At 37.1% G+C, this 19660-nt stretch overlaps 1 protein-coding gene across 1 annotated transcript; it reads left to right on the top strand.

Moving 5' to 3' along the window:
• The first annotated feature begins 11400 nt into the window (after nt 1–11400).
• LOC148017735 (uncharacterized) lies at nt 11401–14931 on the top strand. Its single transcript, XM_087662072.1, has 3 exons — nt 11401–11682; nt 14426–14539; nt 14647–14931. The coding sequence occupies exons 1-3, from the start codon at nt 11574–11576 to the stop codon at nt 14691–14693; spliced, it is 270 nt and encodes an 89-aa protein (XP_087518198.1). The 5' UTR covers nt 11401–11573; the 3' UTR covers nt 14694–14931.
• The last annotated feature ends 4729 nt before the right edge of the window (nt 14932–19660 follow it).

Consider the following 19660-nt stretch of genomic DNA (forward strand, 5'->3'; position numbering starts at 1 on the left):
TATAGAGAAGCTCTTCTTCTCCTCTCATCATCTTATCGTTCTTCTCTTCTCTTTCCTTGCGCATGCAACTATGGAGGTTGGAGCTTGGAGATGGAGCTTGTTTGATTGAGCACCTTGAATCGTGGAGCCATCAAAGGATTAGTGGAAGAGAACTACAATGATCAAATTCAACAGTAGGCTCACTATACCCTTGTGTGAGAGCATGCATGGCTATGTGAGAGGTAGCCATAGCCACTCACTTGAAATGCTTGACTTGATAAGTAGTCTGTGGGGTCTTGATGGTTGCTAATTATAGTGCAACGATAGTAGGTATGAGGGCTCTCCTTGCCCCCATATATTATATGTTATATCTCATCATACCCCCTAGATGGAGTTAGTGTTTTATGACCCATTGCTCATCATCATTGTACTCTTATGGCATACTAGATAATGGCTACACATAAACTTTAGTATATTACTTTTAGTTTCTTTCTCGGGCTTATAGGATATTGAAAAACATAATCTTGTTAAAGATTTATCTAGTACTTAAACATATTACATTTTACTATGGCACTCACTAGGGACCAATTAACGAGCTCGTAAAAGTTACCCTAACTTCCATTTATATGAGGATATATATATATATATATATATATATATATATATATATATATATATATTAGCCTCAACAACTTTGAATGCACACAATGTTGTTCTTCACACTAAGATAAGGTTATTTGCCCCTTCTTCTCAATTACTAAAAGGTAGATGAGGTATATATGACTTGCTTCACATATGTCACTTGAAGGTATGGAGATTGCATGGACTATGGGCACAATTACGTACCATCACCATGATAATGGGGTGCTAGCCCTGTGCACCTCTACATCTAATTATCTAAAATTAAGCACCGTAATGAGGCCAAGAGCTAATATCATACATGTGAGCCAATTCATGTACACCCTAATCCAATGATGTATTAAAAAGCCATGAAACTTTCAAATGCCAATATAATGTCCCAAATACTCTTGTTTGCCAAGAAGCGAGTGAGCCAAGGAAATGTATCCTCAAATCCCACTATGTATTTTCACAAAAAGAGAACATTTTGTCTTTCAAGATGTACTTTCACAATAAAAATGAGAATATTTGTTTACATGAGTTATAAAATTGGTGCCCACTGTTAAGATGCAAATGCAAGTTGTAGACAAAGTATAGATGGAGAAAATGAATACAAATATAAAGAATAAGGAAAAGTAATTCCTAAAAACTAAAAGTTGATCATAAGACAAAGACAAAGCAAATGTACAAAATCCAAGATCTGAACATGAAGAGGACCAAAGAGTCAAAGAAATTGGAGACCACAAGGATCAAATTGTGAAAAGCTAATATAGCAACATTTAGAGTTCCAAGTTAAAAAACAAGAGTACCAACCATCAATTGAAACAAAAAGGCTTAAATACCCATGGAACTTACCACTATCAAGATGCCAACCAACTAGCCAAGGGGGGCATTCTATTTCCATTGCCCAAAAAGACTTAGTAGATATAATGTGCTTGAATTACAAGGGTGACCACTTAATCATAGATGAAAATGAATCAACAAAACCTAACCTTGATAGGGTGTTGAAAAAGCAATAGTAGATTAACATTTATTTAATCATTAATTGCTCCATTAGAACCTTATTCTATTTAGCATGGTAACATTTTCCAACCAATTATATAAACAATGATGCATTCAATCAAGTTTCAATGAAATCAAGGCGCTATTCATTGTAGGAGATGAGCGCAAGGGTGCATCCTCATATGTGGGGGAAGTGGAGATGATTGTGGGATGGCCCTTAAGAGTAACAAAATTCTTTCTTTTAGTCTTTGAGAAATGTAGTTTTGATATTGATAGCATGTGCATTTGATGTGAATGCCTCTATTGCTTAACATTCACGTTTATATTTAAATATCATTACATTAGGCTCAAATTTAAATGCATCTATCTTCGCATGTTGTTCATGTTGCTTTCTTCATTAAGAAACTCACACTAGATGTTGATGTTTTAGTTCAAAACTCTCTCTTCTTACATGCTACTCAGGTTGCTTTTCATATTTGAGAAAGGTAGTTTTGATATTGGCAAGTGTACTGGATATGAACGATTTATTAATTATACACTAGGCTCTTCACACCAATATTCACTTTATGCTTTGCATGGAAGTTCAAAACACAAATATTTGTAATAAGTACAACATTGTACATCCTAACACACATCTCATTTGAATTTACACATATAAAAACATGATGCATATATCTTGACTTTAAATGATTTTTCAATATGATTGTATGATGTATCTAATACAAAATCAAGAACATTGTTCAAATTCATCACATAAAGTTACCTTACACATATACTTATATACAAATATGTAAATAATATCCCTACACATAGTAATGCTAAACTTATGGTACACATGAAAGATTGAATGAATTTCAAAATAGACATATTTCGTCAAAGAAATTTGCATTGCCCCCATCAAATATTGACAAAAATAGTTACTCTTCCAAAATATAATTTCACTATATGATAACCTTTTAATTATGAGTACCAATTTCTTAACTTTAGTTTGTAGAAATAACTTATCAACATTGCTCACATGATAAATTTCACTTGCACATATATGCCAACCATAAGAAAAGTAAAATAAAGACGAAAGTATGTATTTTTTGTACAATATAGATCCATTATCCTATCCTGAATCAACAATTGGAAATATAGTTATCTTTTTCTAATTGAATTATTAAAGTTAGACATAGGTTGCACAATATGTAAGGGTGATATACTGCCGCGTCCCCTCCTAGATAACATAGTGGCATGCTAGCATTGCTTACCACACCTTAAAAAAACAAATGAAAAATATAAAAAATAATAGTTTTAACTTAATATATATTATGCAATAAAATCAAGAAAGTGAAATTTGTGTAAGTGTTACATGGTGTGATGATATGCTGACCTCTACCATTGGTAGACCAATCAGCTGAATTTGGATGAAATTGATGCAAAGTAACAAAGCACAACAAATCTTGAACTCCCATCTACTCCAATCATTTCGTATTCGCCTAGTGTGCAAGTGATATATATTGTAGTCATCTTAAGCTTGTGTAATGTAGTAACACTGGATACACCTATTATACAAAATCTCTATATATAAAGGAGAGTTTCCATTGGTGAACCCATCTATTCATAGTCTTTGAATTACTCTTGCAAGAGATCTATGAATAATATCATTTGTTGCTAATGGGCATAGTGTCTCTTGCAACTACATTTGGTAAGGAGAGGTGTGATAATACTAGAAGATTGATTGGGCCATCTAACAAAACACATTAAAAAACACACCAAAATTAGTATTTATCATCAAATTTATAACCATATATCAAGCTTTAAGATGAGGCACCATAAAATCTAATCTAATAATTAAAAAATGAGAAAATGTAATAACTTTGATTTTTAAAAACTTAAAAATAGTAAATTTTAAGTTTTAAATATAAGGCACTTTGTGATTTAAGAATAAAATAAAAATAGACACTCGAAGAGAATAACTTTGATTGTACTAAAATTGAAACAACATGTATTGTAGAGATGTCAAATTCAAATAGCTATCTACTTAAGAAGATAATTAGACTTTACAATGTAGCAAATAAAACTATCTTGTACACATGTAAACAAATGTTCAAAGCAAATAAGTATTATTTTGGTAAAGTTAAAATTACAAGTGAATATATTTAGAGAAACATAAAAGAGCAAGAAAAGGAAAATTACACCACTTAATAGAGAGATGGAGAGACTGTAATACTTACTTGAAAACTTGTGTGTCCATATGTAAACAAAGAAGCAAAGAAAATCATATATTTGCTTCAATGACCTTGTTGTTAGATGCCTTGCGTATAAGTTTGGTACCATTGTAGAAACTTTGGAAGGATTCAAATTCCTAAGCAACATTATCATAGCATTTATTTTTAGTAGCAAGATATGGGGAGAAATATCTCCACCATGAAAAAGGGAATTAAGACATTCTACATTGTAGAGGAAGCAATTTTCTTATGCCTTATTGATAGAATTAGAACTAAAGTATTGTCTAACCTCTCTTGGCATCGATTGTAATGCATGGTTATTTCAAATTTTCACCTCACAATTTTGAGGTGCAAAATTTGCACATTCATTAAAGAAGGATCCATAATCATGTATGCAATGCACATCTCGATAGAGAAAATTAATCAAGTCTTGCATTGATCCTCTATCTAATAACATTGTAGATGGAATCTGCAACATGTTGTTAGTACATGATAAACATTTTCCATCACCAATATCCTGCAACCATGCAACAGAGTAATCTTCATTCACAATCACCTGCATATTTTGTGTAATTTTCAAGATAGCAATATATTGCCACAAATTAGAATAGCAGAGTTACACCAACAATGTCCTCACGAGTACCCTTTTCGACAACAAACAATATTTGCCTAAAATCCTTGCCAAGCAAGACAAGCTTACCACCAAATGGCTTATCAAATTGTATTATATCCCTAAGAGTTCTATCAAGTGCTTCAAAAATGTATAGGTGCATAATTGGAGCTTCGTCCCACAAAATAAGACTTGTCTCTTTTAACAATGTTGCAAGGTCACTTTGAACATGTATATTGTAAGTAGAATACTTATTTGGTTGCAATGGCAACTTGAATTTTGAATGAGTGGTACATCCATGTGACAAAAGCAATTCAACAATACTAGAGGATGTTGTAGCTATGGCAAAGCAACCTCAACTACAAAGCTTTGCGAGCAAACATCTATATATACATGTTTTTTACACCACTTGGGTCATCCAAGAAAAATGTTTTGCCTAATCCCAATTCAATAGCATCCATTATTGCCATAAAGGAACTTCCTCGAAACTTCTTTGTCCATCATTCAACATACTTTCCATTCCTAAGAATATTCTTGCTACTTCTAGACTATTGTAAACTCGCTCATTAAGGATCAAAGGATTTGCATTGGCTTGCATACTCGCTCTAAGAAGTCCATCATGGTCAGCCAAGTATGTCATGTTGACGTAGAAGATCTTGAATATGGATCAAAGTTTGATTGTTGGCCATGTCTTGCAAATGAACATTTTGTCTATTTTTGCAAAGATAATTGATGCATCATATCCTCTATTAGTAGCACAAAAAAATATTCCCAAAGTACACTAGGTTGGGTAAGTGAATAAAATACCCAAATAAACACAAATAGAGCTCTTAACTATGCATGTATTTGCATCAATGTAGCTTCTCGCAATCATATTTTCCATTCTTAATCAATTCCCAAACAAACCTTTTGCCATGCAAGCCTCCTTAAATGTAGAATACAACAACACATTGTCAACCATATGTAATGACTCAATTGAAGTGCATCCCTTACATACAATGAGGAATACACACAAGTCATATTTTCCTTCACATGTAGGAGCAACAAAATATATCTGGCCACATGTATTTCCTTGCTTTCTCTTTGTCTACAATTTTTTTGCACATTCCAAACCCAATCCATTGGAAAGTCTTGATATAGAACAGTGTTAGCCTCAAGATGTATGTGATTACAAGTAAACCACTCTGAGTGAGTTGTCTTTTGAGCATTGTCATTTTGGACCACATTCTGAATACTATCAAAGTCACAAAAAGAAACATTATTTTCTTTGGGGAATGTATTTGCAATCATTGAATATTCAGTTATTCGTCATGAATTTTAAATTCAAATATTCGCCACCAACACGCTTCAGAAGCTCTCTATTTCATTAGTACTTTGCCTATCGTTATCATGCATGCTATTTCTATTGGATGTGAAAACATGCGTAGTTGTAAATCTAACAATCGCACAATCATCACCCCTATAAATATGCTTATATAAACATTCTACTACTGCTACAATTGTCAAGAATACCTCCACATTTATATGAGCATTGTACTTGGAACTCAAATCAAAATTGTAAGGTACAACCCATGAATTGTCTAGGGCATTATCCTTGGCATTATATATTTTTTCCATAATCTTGATGTCTATGCAAAGGATAACCATTGTTATCAAGTATGGTTGCATGCAAAAGCTTATTTGGATACCCTTTTGTGCATTGGCCATTCCTCATGTAACAACTTCTTCCATTGAACACCCCACATGGACCATGTATGTTACATTTAGTGACGATTTCATAAAAGATGGAACTTTTTCTTTATCAGGAATCTTGGTATAGACCAATCTATCATAGTGTTGTGGTTCTAACAACTTAAAACATGGCTTTGATATCAGGAGGGTGTGCAAATGAGGTAAGCCTCTCTGTTGAAACTCCATAAAATAGATATGTACCCAAAACCTTACCAAAAAGATCATTGTTCACTATCAATTTCATTGTGTTTTTGTGTTTCTCGTGGAAAACTCACATATTCAAATATGGCCGATCATATGTAGATTGCCTAGGCAACAAAGCGTTTGTAATCTCTTGCCACTTAGGATAACATGTCATGGTAATAAAAAAATCAAGCTTTCCTTTGCTGCATACAATTTCCATAGCATCTTAATATAATTGGTACTTGAATCTATGTCTTCCCATATTAAAAGAAGATGCCAATACTATTCTCTTCCCCACAACAACTTCAATAATATTGGTCTCTATTATTGCATCAAGTGCATTCACCATATCTGCCAGCCCCTTATACATTTCAATTCACAAAGTTGTTTGATTATGATGGCACCAAGCCAATCTACATTCCTTAATACTATAATAAGCATCAACAATATATTGTTGTAGTAAGTGGCCCACCATCTAAGAGACATGCATTAGTGTCATCACAGTTTTGAAGTTGCAAAGCATAATACTACATTTGATTAACACAATCTTTGTTTGTGAGATTTTGAGCACTTAATTGAGGTTCCACATTTCTATAAGGAACTCGAGTATACCATCTATCCTCTCCGTTTCGAAACAGAAGAACATATAACAATGGAATGTATGCATTGTGTAGGTCAAATATAGTCATCAAATACCCTTGTTGAGTGCAAACTTGAATATTGCAATATCCAAGTGTATCATCATTACCTAAGGGTCCATGCATAATTGTAGTAACTTCACTCATGGTTGGAATAGAATATTGTTGATTCTCAAAGATTGTCATTTTTATTTCCATAGAGGGATTCATTTGCATGCATAATTTGTTGAAGCCCCTCTAATATAACCCCCATGCAATTCAATAGCTCATGTTTAGTATCATAAACATAAAGTTGTGCAAACTTTGGCATCTACCTCTCATCCAAAACTAGAAGCAAGGAACCCATTCGATGATATATTGATCCATGAATCCAAAAAGTATAACCACTTCCATTTTGAGGCAAAAGCTCATTAATTTTTGCACTCATTGAAACAAATACCAAAGCGCTATTGTATGCATGTTTTTTTTTTGAATTTTGAATTTTGCAATTTGTGGATGGGAGCCATCCACAACAAACTACACAGAGGTTGTGGAGGTTGTTGTAAAGGTGGGAGAATCACTTTTCCACCTTTATAATAATGTTTTCTAGTTGAAATAGAGAGTACATTTTTGTTTTGGATTTCCATAACTTAACAACCATGCTATGGTCTCACAAACCTCATAAAGCATACCAATTCTATGCACATTTGGCTCTTGGAAGAGTAAAATGGTTGTTAATAGATGAAGTTAAAAATTAGGTGGCAATTCATGGAGAATTGAACAAAATTCACCATTTTGGGAAGAAACATAGGAGGGTCATTTTTGTAATGCTCATACAACATCTCAATCTCTACATCATACAACATCTCAATCTCTACATTATTTGTAGCCGCATTGTTGTGTTGAGAAAGGGAGGTGATGATACTTCCAAGGACAAGAAATCATGGAGAGGAGGGAAAAATGACACACTTGGCATATGAACTTGCATATTTCTTCTATCTCCATTATCTCATGAATGAATATCAAGTTCATTAAGAATCCCAATTGAAGCTTGCATGACTCTATATCCATCTAGATCTATTGCAAGTGTTGGAGGCATTCTAATTATGTTCTAGCTCTTGCCATGCATCAATGTTTAACTCTAGTAACATGAAACATTTGCCTAGATGCACTTAATCCACCATTTGGATTTGTTTTCTTTGCATTGAGTCACACGCACGCACACACACACACACACACACACACACACACACACACACACACACACACACACACACACACACACACACACACACACACACACACACACACACACACACACACACACACACACACACACACACACACACACACACACACACACACACACACACACACACACACACACACACACACACACACACACACACACACACACACACACACACACACACACACACACACACACACAAAGTATGTGCACGTGTGTGTATGTTATCAGAAAGCTCATCATTGAATATATTTAACTAGATTGCTGCTTTCCATTTCAAAGAGGAGTACAAACAATGTAAATTGCATTGCATTTATTATAAATTATTTAAGGAATAGCATTTCAATGATAGTGTAAGGAATAAGGATTGTTGTAAAATACAAGGGGATCACTAATCCTTTCTCCCTCCCTCCCTCCCTCTCTCCATTCTTCTCCTCTTCCCCTCTCTCTCTCTCTCTCTCTCTCTCTCTCTCTCTCTCTCTCTCTCTCTCTCTCTCTCTCTCTCTCTCTCTCTCTCTCTCTCTCTCTCTCTCTCTCTCTCTCTCTCTCTCTCTCTCTCTCTCTCTCTCTCTCGTTGGGGAATTAGGACATAAGGTTTTGACGGGGGATCATTAAGACTTGGATAGAGGGGTGCAAAATTAGGACTCAGGATTTGGATGGGGGAAGGGGAGGAAGCATTTGGACTTAAGGGGATTAGAGCTTTTGGGTACATCAATTAAGTTGTAGAGGGGGTACATCAGTTTAGTTGTAAAGATGGTTAGGATTTTCAGGATGAGCTAGTTAGGCTTTTGAAAATGTGTTAGACATGAGTTAGATTAAGGTTTGAGAAGGGGAGGGTTTTAGGATTTTTGGAGAGAGGGATTTTATGTAATTTTCAAGGAGAGTAGCATTTTGGGGGCCAAGGGGATTAGGGATTTTGTATGGGTGTTTAGGTTTTTAGGGGGTGGTGGTGTGGGACTAGGGCTTGGGGTTTTTGCATGTAGGGTGAATTAATACCTCAGGGTTGGGTGGGGGAGGAGGGTTTAGGGTTTTTTGGCAGGGGTTAGGTTGGGGGTTGTAGGATCAAGGTGTTTGGGGTGGTGAGCGACTCAAGTTTTGGACATGAGAGGCTAAGTTTAGGGAGGAAAAGTAGATTAGGGCTTTGGAAGGGAAGGCAATTTAAACTCTTTAAACATGAGGAATCGCAATTTGGGTGAGGGATTAACATTTTAAGATTGAAGGGGTTGAGGATTTTTGAGGGGGTGAGGTGTTAAGGTTGTGGGAGAGTAGTCCAAGTGCTTTAGGAGTTGAAGGGGTTGGGGATTTTTAAGGGGGTTAAGGTTGTGGGAGAGTAGTTTAAGTTTCTAGTCTTTTTTGGGGGTGGGTATGGGGGGTGTTTAGGGTTCTTAGGGTAGGGGCCTTGGAATGCATGGGGACTAAGGGGGAGGGTTTTAGGATTTGGAGGGGGCGCATTAATACTTAAAGGGTAGTTAGGGTTTTTGAGACAAGGTGTTGGTGGTGCAGGGGTTTTTTGGGGTGGTTGGGGGAGCATTAGAACTTGGGGGGAGGGTTTAGGGATTTTAAGAGGGGTGCACTAGGACTTAAAGGAAGGGGTTGATTATGATATTCGGAATGGTGTAGGAGGGGTAAGGGTTTTTGGGGTGGTAGAGGGAGGTTGTAGTTTTCTCTCTCTTTCTCCCTCCCTCCCTCTCCTCCCCCTCTTCTTCTCTCCCTCTTTACCTTTCCCCCTATCTACCTTCTTCCCCCAATAGCTCTCTAGTGGCTCAATTTATGGTGAAGCTCAATCAACTATTATTGTGGAGGCAATCTAGCTATACGTGAGGATATGATACTATTTTTGTTGTGGCCATGACCACAATGTGACATCTCCCAACACATCTAGTTTGAAGGATTGATTACATTTCATGATGTTATTCTAATACCACAATTTAGGCAAACACTTAATTGGACAATTATACAAGTGTTCCAAATCACATACCTATAATACTTCCTAACACTCCCACAACAATGGAAATAAATGTCCAAAATGCCTATTGCATCACATCTCATCTCCAATGAGCCTTTAAGACATATCCAATTGCCAAGAAGAGGGTTTTTCCCAATAATGATGCTTAAGGTAGATCAAAGTGCCTCTAGTGTAGCAATGGGCACACCAAAAGTGCCACTACTATACCAATTATGGACACACCAAAAGTATTGCTAACACTAGTCATGTAAATTGCCACAAAAGTGGCAACAAGCCACTTTAGGCTTAGGTCCTATTTCACTATATTTGAAATAACATATGCATATGATACCAAAATTAGATGGGACTTTTTCAACATTGTAAGATAGTAGATTAAAATATTTGGAACAAAATTTCAAGTGAAAATTCATTTTTTACAAAAGGTGGATTCTCAAAAGTGCATGAAAATTGATCAAATTAATACTCAACACCAACACTATTTGAAGCTCTTTAAAATAATGACAGTTTTTGTCAAAGTACAAATCTGTCAAAGTACAAATCTCTTAATGGAAATACATACTATATATATGAAAGTATTTTTCATGAAAGTTATAGCCTAATAAAAAAATTTCTAAAATGGATTTGATTAGAAACACTTGAAATTTTTGATTTTTTGCAAAAATGGTCTTAAAGATGACCATTAAAAAAATATACTTCCTACCTGGTTTTGATCCTTTCTAATTTTTTTTTTCAACTACTATCTTGGGTTGATCATATTTTCCTAAAACCATTTCTTCTTAATCTCTCTCATTGATGAGAAATGTAATTTTTTGTAGAGGGTCCAAATTGCCACAAAAATGACTATTTTACTACAAGACTAGTGTTAAGAGGTTAGGGAGCACAAAGGTAGAATGCTCGAATCACATCGATGACAAAACAGCCTTTGCAAATTGCAACCATTGAGGCACAACAAAGAGACGAATGGGTGATGGAATCCAAACATCTATATACTATTAAATAACGAGAGGTGGGGGGCGGGTGCCACATGGCAGCCCCCCACCTCCCCCACAAGAAAAAAAAGAGAACGCGGGGGCGGGTGCCACGCGTCCAGCACCCGCCCCCGCCTGCAAAAATCGCGCCCGCCCAGCGATGGGGCGAGTCTAGGCGCGGAGCGCCTAGTTTGCAGAAATAGAAAGCCTTCCAAAAGTAAAGTGTGCACTAGTGAAAAGAATGATTTACAGAAAGACGACCTAAAATACTAGACCAGGTATGCTAAATCTGCTCGTTAGAGCAGCCACACTGAATTCATTAATATCTTGTCTCTGTGCCTGGACGATTAGGGTTCACTCGCGTGCAGTCTCGCACAGAGAGAGAGAGAGAGAGGGAGGGGGAGGAGGAGGAAGAGGAAGGCAGAGAGGGAGCGAGGATGAGCGCGGCCGGCGGAGGAGGATCCGCGAAGACGCCGGCAGACTTTTTGAAGTCCATTCGAGGTCGACCCGTAGTCGTAAAACTTAATTCTGGTGTCGATTATAGAGGTACTCTCTCGCGCTTTAAGCTCTTCGTTTCCATTCGATGATCTTTTCCATTGTCGCTGCTGCCGATGTCCTTATTTCGGTCCTTGCATGTTCGAGTTCTTGTATGTCTTGGTTCTTGCTTCAGCTTCGCAGCAGATACTGTGTGTTTTGCTCGACCTGTGACTGGTTTGCATTTATTCCAAGTGCCGCCAAGCAGTAGGCGGTCCTATATTGCCGCTCGTCTTTACTCAGCTGTCGATAAAGCCCAATAGTTAATATTTAGACGGATACGAGTGACAAGGAGTACCTCCATTTTTGACTCTTCTCCTGTCAGGTAACGCACCCGGACAGTGTCCCTGTTCGGACAATCACAGAATGATGTGGTGGGAGAGCTGCAGGGCTGGCGATGCCACAGTGAGCAGCAGGATTACGTGTGCAGCCATTATGTCATGGTGATTCAGGACATGGATAGTCGAACATATAGCTGTTAGAAATGGAAAACAGGAAATGACAAACGGTATAGGAACAGGAACGTCTCATTCCGGGAATGGGGTATTAAGAAATGGGTAAATTTAAAAACTCATATTTTGAAACAAACACTTAACAAATATCATGGACACTTCAAAAATTTGAGTTTAGAGGCCATATTTCATAGGTTTAAAAGATTAGCAGTTCACTATTTTTGGAGGGAGGGAGAGCAAACTATAACAAGAAGGGGGAGATAGACAGCAAGATTATAACAAACAATGGGAAAAAAGAGAAAATTAAATGCTTGCGGAAGACAAGGTGGAGAAAAAGGCTTCAAGAAAGTGAAAATCTTCCTTGTTTGATTATGCAATCCCTGACTATCCATTCCCTCCAATGGAAATAAGACGACTATTCCTTTTGGGAAATGCCTATTAGAGGATGTTGGGACAACTTGGACCCTAGGTCCAAAAGGCATACAATTGATAGGCCAAGGAAAAAGTGAATAAGTCCAAATTTTGTATCTCAAACTCAATGTTCACCATCTCTCAAGGGTGTCCAATGTACTCACTATGACTCCAAGTAATGATAAAATCATTTATGGACAAAATGACATATGTCACTAACCCATCAAACAATTTGAAATAGAGTTTTGGGTCACAGTCACACCGTTGAAAGCCATGGGTAAAGAAAAAAGTTTTCTCTTTGCCAATACCAAGCTTTGGGTGCTCGCTTCAGGCTATAAAGGACCTTTGGCAAGCAGTAAACATGGGAATGGGATGGTTGCTTCATATAAATCTTCTCTTGAAAATCACCATTTAAAACGACAAACTTGATGTTCCGTTTTTACTCGCTGTTGGTAGAGATTGGCTTTTCTTGGATAGGACCCACTCAATTGCACACGGATAACTAGGGTGTCTTAGCTTCGGCAAAGAACCCTGTGTTTCATGCTTGCATGAAGCACATAGAGGTTCAGGATCTTTATGTATGGGAGTGGATCTTGGACTTCGAGTTAGTGGTGGTCTATTGTCCTACAGTGGACAATGTGGCAGAGCTCTTCACGAAACCTTTGCCCAACACTTCTTTGCTTCATTACATGAGATTATTGGGTCTTCAGACACTCCTAGGATCTGAGAAGGGGTGTTAGCTTGCCTTATTTTCTTAGTCCGTCGTATTTTGGTTATGAACCCTACTAACAGGGACATATGGAGTGCATTGGTGGAGAATGCAGTATCTTCATTATTGCTACCTTCTTGGGCTTTAAGCCTCATCTCCTCCTCCATTAGTAGTGCACAAAATTCTTCAAATGTCAAAGCTTGGGGTCTCACCTGAGTGATTAGGGTAGATACCAATCCAACAAATTTTGGTGGACAAATCCGAAGACACCTTTGAGCTAGCTCCTCACTAGTCTTTTGTATTCCAAGACCAGTCAACTGGTCGCACAAATTCTTGATCCGAGTGATGAATGCTTTAGTTATCTCTCCTTCAACAAACTTCTCTACTGCTAGTTGATTCTCCAAGTTTTGAATTTTGTTGCTTAGGGGAGCTCCATGGAAAAGTAGCTAAAGAGATCCATCATACTCACATTATAAGAGCCACGTTTAAACCCGTCCTAAGGAATGGGAAATCACTCCATGTATGGAAGTAAGGGACAACTGAAACTTGGATCTAGCTTCACTGCATAAATGGAAGTCAGACACTTGAACCTTTGGATGTAGCCTCAAGCCTGGCAATCTAGGCTGCCACTCCTTTTCAACCAAGTGAAGTGATTATTGTCAGTCGGAGTAGCATCTCCATGCCTTGTGCTAGTGAAGAGCTTAATAGCATATATCATACTTTGCATTCTTCATAGACTTTACCTTTTTCCGCTCTCCTAAAGCAGCTAGGAACAATGTCCCTTCTTTTCGCAATAATGATAGGTTGAATCTCTCTGTGATTTGATCTTGTACTTGCTTTTCAAAGATGAACGAAAGCTGAGAGGAAGTGATCTACCACCAGATCTACGACTGTTGATTCTTCGTTTTTTTGCCCCCTAGGCCAAAATGCCTTTCTCTGGTGGGTAATGTGCTGCATAAACTTGGATTTGTGAATGTTTTCAATTTTTAAGTTGTCTTAGGAATCTGATTTGCTATTTTGCATGTGCCTGGAAGTCGTTTCAGGTCTGGTATAAGATTTTGCAATCTAGGTGTTGGAGTTTTGGGTGTGTCACGTGAGAATGCAATCATGGTATTTTCTGTAAGGCTTCATAATGTTATGTCCTGATAGTAAATACAGTTCAATATTATGTCTTTTGAAGCAGGTATTTTGGCTTGCCTGGATGGTTATATGAACATTGCCATGGAACAAACAGAGGAATATGTTAACGGACAACTAAAGAACAAATATGGTGATGCTTTCATAAGAGGCAATAATGGTATGAATCTGTTGTCTTGATATGCCTAAATCTAATTTCAATTGGTTTTTGGCACACTTGACTCATTATTATGCTGAAATGTGCTACACTTGTTCTTTTTGTTTCAGTTCTTTATATCAGTACCTCAAAAAGAACAATGAGTGAAGGAGCTTGAGTTCAGAAGTGTTGTACAGTGGAGAAAAACTAACCAAAAGAAATCGTGTATGGATGACATATTTGTCTGTTCCTTGTGCCCTCAATGAACAAGGCTCTACTTGTATTATGCTACCTGCTGAATGTCAGTACTTGTGTCGTGTTAGATGTAACCTACAATCCGCTTTGCCACTGAATATCAGTTTGTTGGAGAACTTATAGTTTTTCTGGTGCACTGAATAAAAAATGCAAGGTTTCTATGGCATGGCCAAGTTTTGTGAAGAGAATGGTCGTCAATGATACTGTAATGTCCTGTCTGATGTTGAAGTAAACAGACTTTGACACTGGTAATGGGCCATCAATATGCTCAAGAATTGATTCGATATTTTATCCAGTTGCAAGTTAAGATTGCAGTTTTGGTAGTTGGGATTGGAACCCACGTTAATGTAGGCGTCTGGTTTTTGGATATGTGAGTTGAGCTTTTGAACAGGGAGATTGCTAACTGGATGGAAAAATCGAAAGCTCAGATTATTTTGTTTGAAGTTCATGTTTTCCGAGTTTGCTCCAGCTTTTTACGGGATGTTTGCTTTGTTAGCTCAAGATTAATTTCCCAAACTTTTGAAGCTCCTGAAGTCACATGTCAAGACTCCAGATGTAAATTATACAAGCGAACAACAAAATAAGAACAAGTAAAGCAAAGTAAGCTCCTAATAGCACCTTGTAAACTGCAAATGAGAACTTCAAAGCATATAAAAGCTTCAAAAGTGCACATCATTGTGAGATGCCTTGCTATGACTCGAGTCTAAAGCTTTTCATGTCATAAGCAATGTGTCTGATCAGAGATTTTGGGACTTCTTGAGAACACGAGCATGCTTTTCCTATGAGGGCTACCCAAGAGAACACAAGAGAACAGGAGGTTTCTTCTATTTGTAGTGGTCTGTCATATAGACACTTCACCCAAGAAAATTTAAGGAGAGCAGTTTTGTAGGGGGCTAGATGTATCAATGTTGAATAGTCGCATAAATAGCATAGATTATAAGTTGTCCTAACCCATTTTTATCATATGAAAGAGTCATGCACATGGTGCAATAAAACACTAGACGCCAAACAATCTTGAACGAAATATGGTATAGAAAGAAAAAAGAATGATTACCTCATGAATGTTGTAGGAGATGAACAATTAGGGGAAGATAGTCAACCTAGATGTCTCCTTCTAGCCATCGAGAGGATGCCAAGAAGGGGCAAATAAAGATGAAGAGATGTGCAAAATTGATCAAGAGATGGTACCATTTGAAGCTCCATAGCCCAAGAGAGTGGATCTTACTTTTCTCAAGGTGAAGGTGGCTATGTAAAGGAGGGAAAATTACAAAGGTAGTGAGTTATCATAGAGGAGTTCGAAAAGCCTAATATTAAGTTCTCTATGGTAATCTTGTATTTAGTGACCCTTATAGCTTTGGTAATTAGGTTTACTTTTGCACATCTTTGAGGTGCTTTAGAGAGGACATGAATACAGTCCTCTTTTCTTTGTCACTATATTTCTTTCAAGAACTTGTTGCCTCTTATGATAGGATAGCTCTTGCACAGAGCAGAGAGCACTAGGCCAAGCTCCATGGCCAATTTGCACATGCATGAAGAAATATGCAAGAGGATTCAAAAGCTATTAAAATGAACACCTAAGTAAGTTTGCAAGAGCTTTCTAGAGGCTTGATTTAGTAGACCTTCGAGTTCTTAAGAGTCGAATAATTGTTCTTTGTGAACTTTTAATAATGTGGAGAACTGTCTAATTTTTAGTAGATTGAGCATGGGATTTTGAAGATGTGGAAGAGTATTCCATATCATTAAAAGTTTACATAAAAGTATTCCATGGGATTTTTAGTATATTGAGCATGGGATTTTGAAGATGTGGAAAAGTATTCCATATCATTAAAGTAATCTATTCTTAAGGCTCCTTGGTCTACTAAATCAAGCCTCTTTGAAGTTTCTTGTGAGTTTACTTGTTATTTATTTTATATTTTGCTAATTATATTGGCATAGTTTGGTGTGTGAGGTTTGGCCACAAAGTTGGCATTAAGTTCTCACTTATCTTTGTGAGGGCACTTCCATTAAATGAGCTGGCAGCTTTTGAAAATGCAAGATTTGTATGTGCAAATAGTGCCTTGTCCTCTCAATTGTGTTTGCCTATTATCTCTCTAATTCCACCTTTACATGGCCCTCCCTTACTATTATCCCAAGTGTTGGAAGATGAGGTCTAGGCCAACTATTTTTGCTTGTTATCTACTCCTATGTTGTTTCAATCCTTATGGTGCTATTGTCTTGTCTATGTATGTATGTTTAATCGGCCAAGGAGGTGGAACAAAGAGGAGGTACTATTGTTTGTGTGTTTGTAGACCCTACTTGCAAGTAGGAGGTAAGTTTATGGTGGAAGATTGAGCGATTAACCATGCAAGTAGTGTTGCTCAACTCCCCTGAGTGTGTTTGTTTGTAGTTTGTGCATTCGTGGAAGATCATTAGCAAGCCATGGTAATCGAAAGTGGACTCCCTCTTAGGTGGTTTTCTAGGAATTGAATTTAATTCCTCGATTTGCCCTAGAGCACCTAACACCTTCGTGCCATCTTTGGTTTTTTGAACTTTGAGAAGGGCTTTGACTCTTGGTTTTGAGTTTTACCAATTTGATATGTTTAGTGTACTTTAGGAAGTTGCTTTTTCTTTTTGCGAATTGGTTTTTTGACTTTAACCTTTGCACACCTATCTACAATCATCCTTTTTTTTTGCTTGACTTTGTGGAAAAAGGGCCAACATTAATCCCCTCCTTAGACAAGTGTTAGTCCCTTCGCACTCAACATCAGAGATAGCATGCATCAACTTGTATACCCTAGACATGGAATGCTGGGGATAGTCATATAGGGATAGTGGAAAGGAGCAATTATTGTTGTTGATATTGCTAGCTATATGGTAGGTGGAAATCGGAGTTCAAGTTTGGTAGGGATTGGTTCACTATAGTGGGATTTCCATTTGTTTGATATGGCTTTGATGGGGACAAGGGATGGTTGGAGATTGTAGCAGGTGGAAGGTTTATCTTGGAATAGAAGTAATAGTTTGTGGTTCTTGACATGATTTTGTACTTATAAAGTGAAACCTCATGTAGATCTTCCAAGGGGAGTGCTTGCCTAGTTTTGCATGCACATGGCATTTTGCTAGACTGGGAGCCTAAGTAATCTTTGAACTATGTAATAGCCTAAGTAAGCGCATGCACTCACATAGTAATTGCGCCATAACCTATACACAAATTAGGTCCTCACATGACATTCTAGGATAGAATAGAGTCCATCCTTATCGATTTTGAAGGATAGGTGTCTTAGTAGAAGCTGTAGTACTTGGTGACTCTTTGTTGATGTCTCATTGCCCTTGTGTTTGTGATAATTGTATTGGCATTGAATGAAATGAAACGGGAAGAAAGGGATAGTGCAAGTGACTCAAGGAGATAGGTCTAATCAAGACTCCCTAGATGTGTCTTACCCTTGATAGACCTTAAGCAAATGTGGGGAAGGTGCTAGGGGTTAACCGACCAAGGTCACTAAGCATACCGAACTTGAGGACCCTTAGGTATATTGTAGTGCTTTAGGGTGTGTATTTCTTTTCTTTTTCCTTTTTTTGAAAATGCTTTGGCTACTTTTTTTTGGAAAATAATTATGATGCCATACTTTATGCTAGTCTCACATGGAGTGATAATCATAGGAGCTTAGGAGATTATTTAAAGAGAATAACCTTGGTTGACATAACTAGTGCACTTATGTGTGGTGAATACATATATTGAGCCAGGACGATTGAGACTCAAAGCCTGATGGTTGACATAACTATTGTTGAAGAAGAGCCATTGTTGTTGGTGCAAGACCCGGACTCTTGATCGAATCTTTCATGTATTTTTTGGCCAGATGGTGTTGTAGCTTGAGTCCTTCAAGAGGATTTGTTGCACCCAATGGCTTATCGAAGTGTTGATTTATTGATCCTATGACATGTTTTATCTTGTATTCACTTGATGAAGATTTGAGAGCACCATGCAGTTGTTTCTAGCTTCAAGATTGGAAAAAATTGATTGACAGATTGAGGAGTTTTCTACCATCATATTTCATAAGAGTTTTGGACTTTGATGCTTTAAAATAAATAAATAAATAACCTTAATGAATAAATAATAAAGATAAAAAATTTATTTTTAAAATAAAAGAGTGGAGGTTTGTTTATTTGCGATTGGAAATCCTTGTAGCAAACATTCAAAAAAGTGAGGATTGTACTCTAATGATGCATAGTGATCCATGGCATATGGTCTTATGCCAGTATGGGTAATGTAGGTCATGACATTCATTTAGGAAGTCACTTGTTCTCTATCGGTCACATGAAGCTCTTCCTCTCACTCAACATTCTATCCAACAAGGGATGTAACATAATATTACCTTCTAGAGGTCTATTATGGGTCAATGTAATCACCCTAAAGGGTGTCAAAGTGATATAGGTTGAATTGTGCTTGTTGTTAAGAGTTGGTAGAGACAAGAAATGTAAAGGGTCTCCATACAAGCTCATTGTTCTAAAATGAGCATCCATTCATTTGAGAATGACATTGATATAACCTCAATACAAGGGCAACCTCACATAATTACAAGTGCAATTGTATGTAATAACAAAAAAACCAAATACAATGTTATCAACTATGATACAATTTAGGAAATTTATGGATAGGGTAGGATGTCAATGATGCCCTTAGGAAAGATGGAAGGAATCACAATTTAAGTAGACATACACAACACAATAAACCTTTAGAAAGGAGCATCTATTTCATATAAAATTTCAAAAGGATTGTTTACCACATAAACAGTCCTCACCCATAACTCCAAACACACCATATAAGACATAAACACTTTGTTTAACATGCCCACAAGGGGCCTCATGATTGGTTTATAAGATCTTATGACAAGCCTTTTTCCATCAACCTTCAAT

Source organism: Lygodium microphyllum, chromosome 21 (genome assembly GCF_053477565.2).
Source record: "Lygodium microphyllum isolate KBCC chromosome 21, Lygodium_microphyllum_v1.1.10, whole genome shotgun sequence".
In the NCBI taxonomy this organism is placed as follows: domain Eukaryota; kingdom Viridiplantae; phylum Streptophyta; class Polypodiopsida; order Schizaeales; family Lygodiaceae; genus Lygodium; species Lygodium microphyllum.

What these genes read in the sequence shown, in the direction of transcription:
- LOC148017735 (XM_087662072.1), top strand. Translation starts at nt 11,574, where the DNA reads ATGAGCGCGGCCGGCGGAGGAGGATCCGCGAAGACGCCGGCAGACTTT. An exon ending in TTCTGGTGTCGATTATAGAG is followed by an intron (nt 11,683 to 14,425) that starts GTACTCTCTCGC and finishes CTTTTGAAGCAG; the next exon opens with GTATTTTGGCTTGCCTGGAT. An exon ending in TTTCATAAGAGGCAATAATG is followed by an intron (nt 14,540 to 14,646) that starts GTATGAATCTGT and finishes TTTTTGTTTCAG; the next exon opens with TTCTTTATATCAGTACCTCA.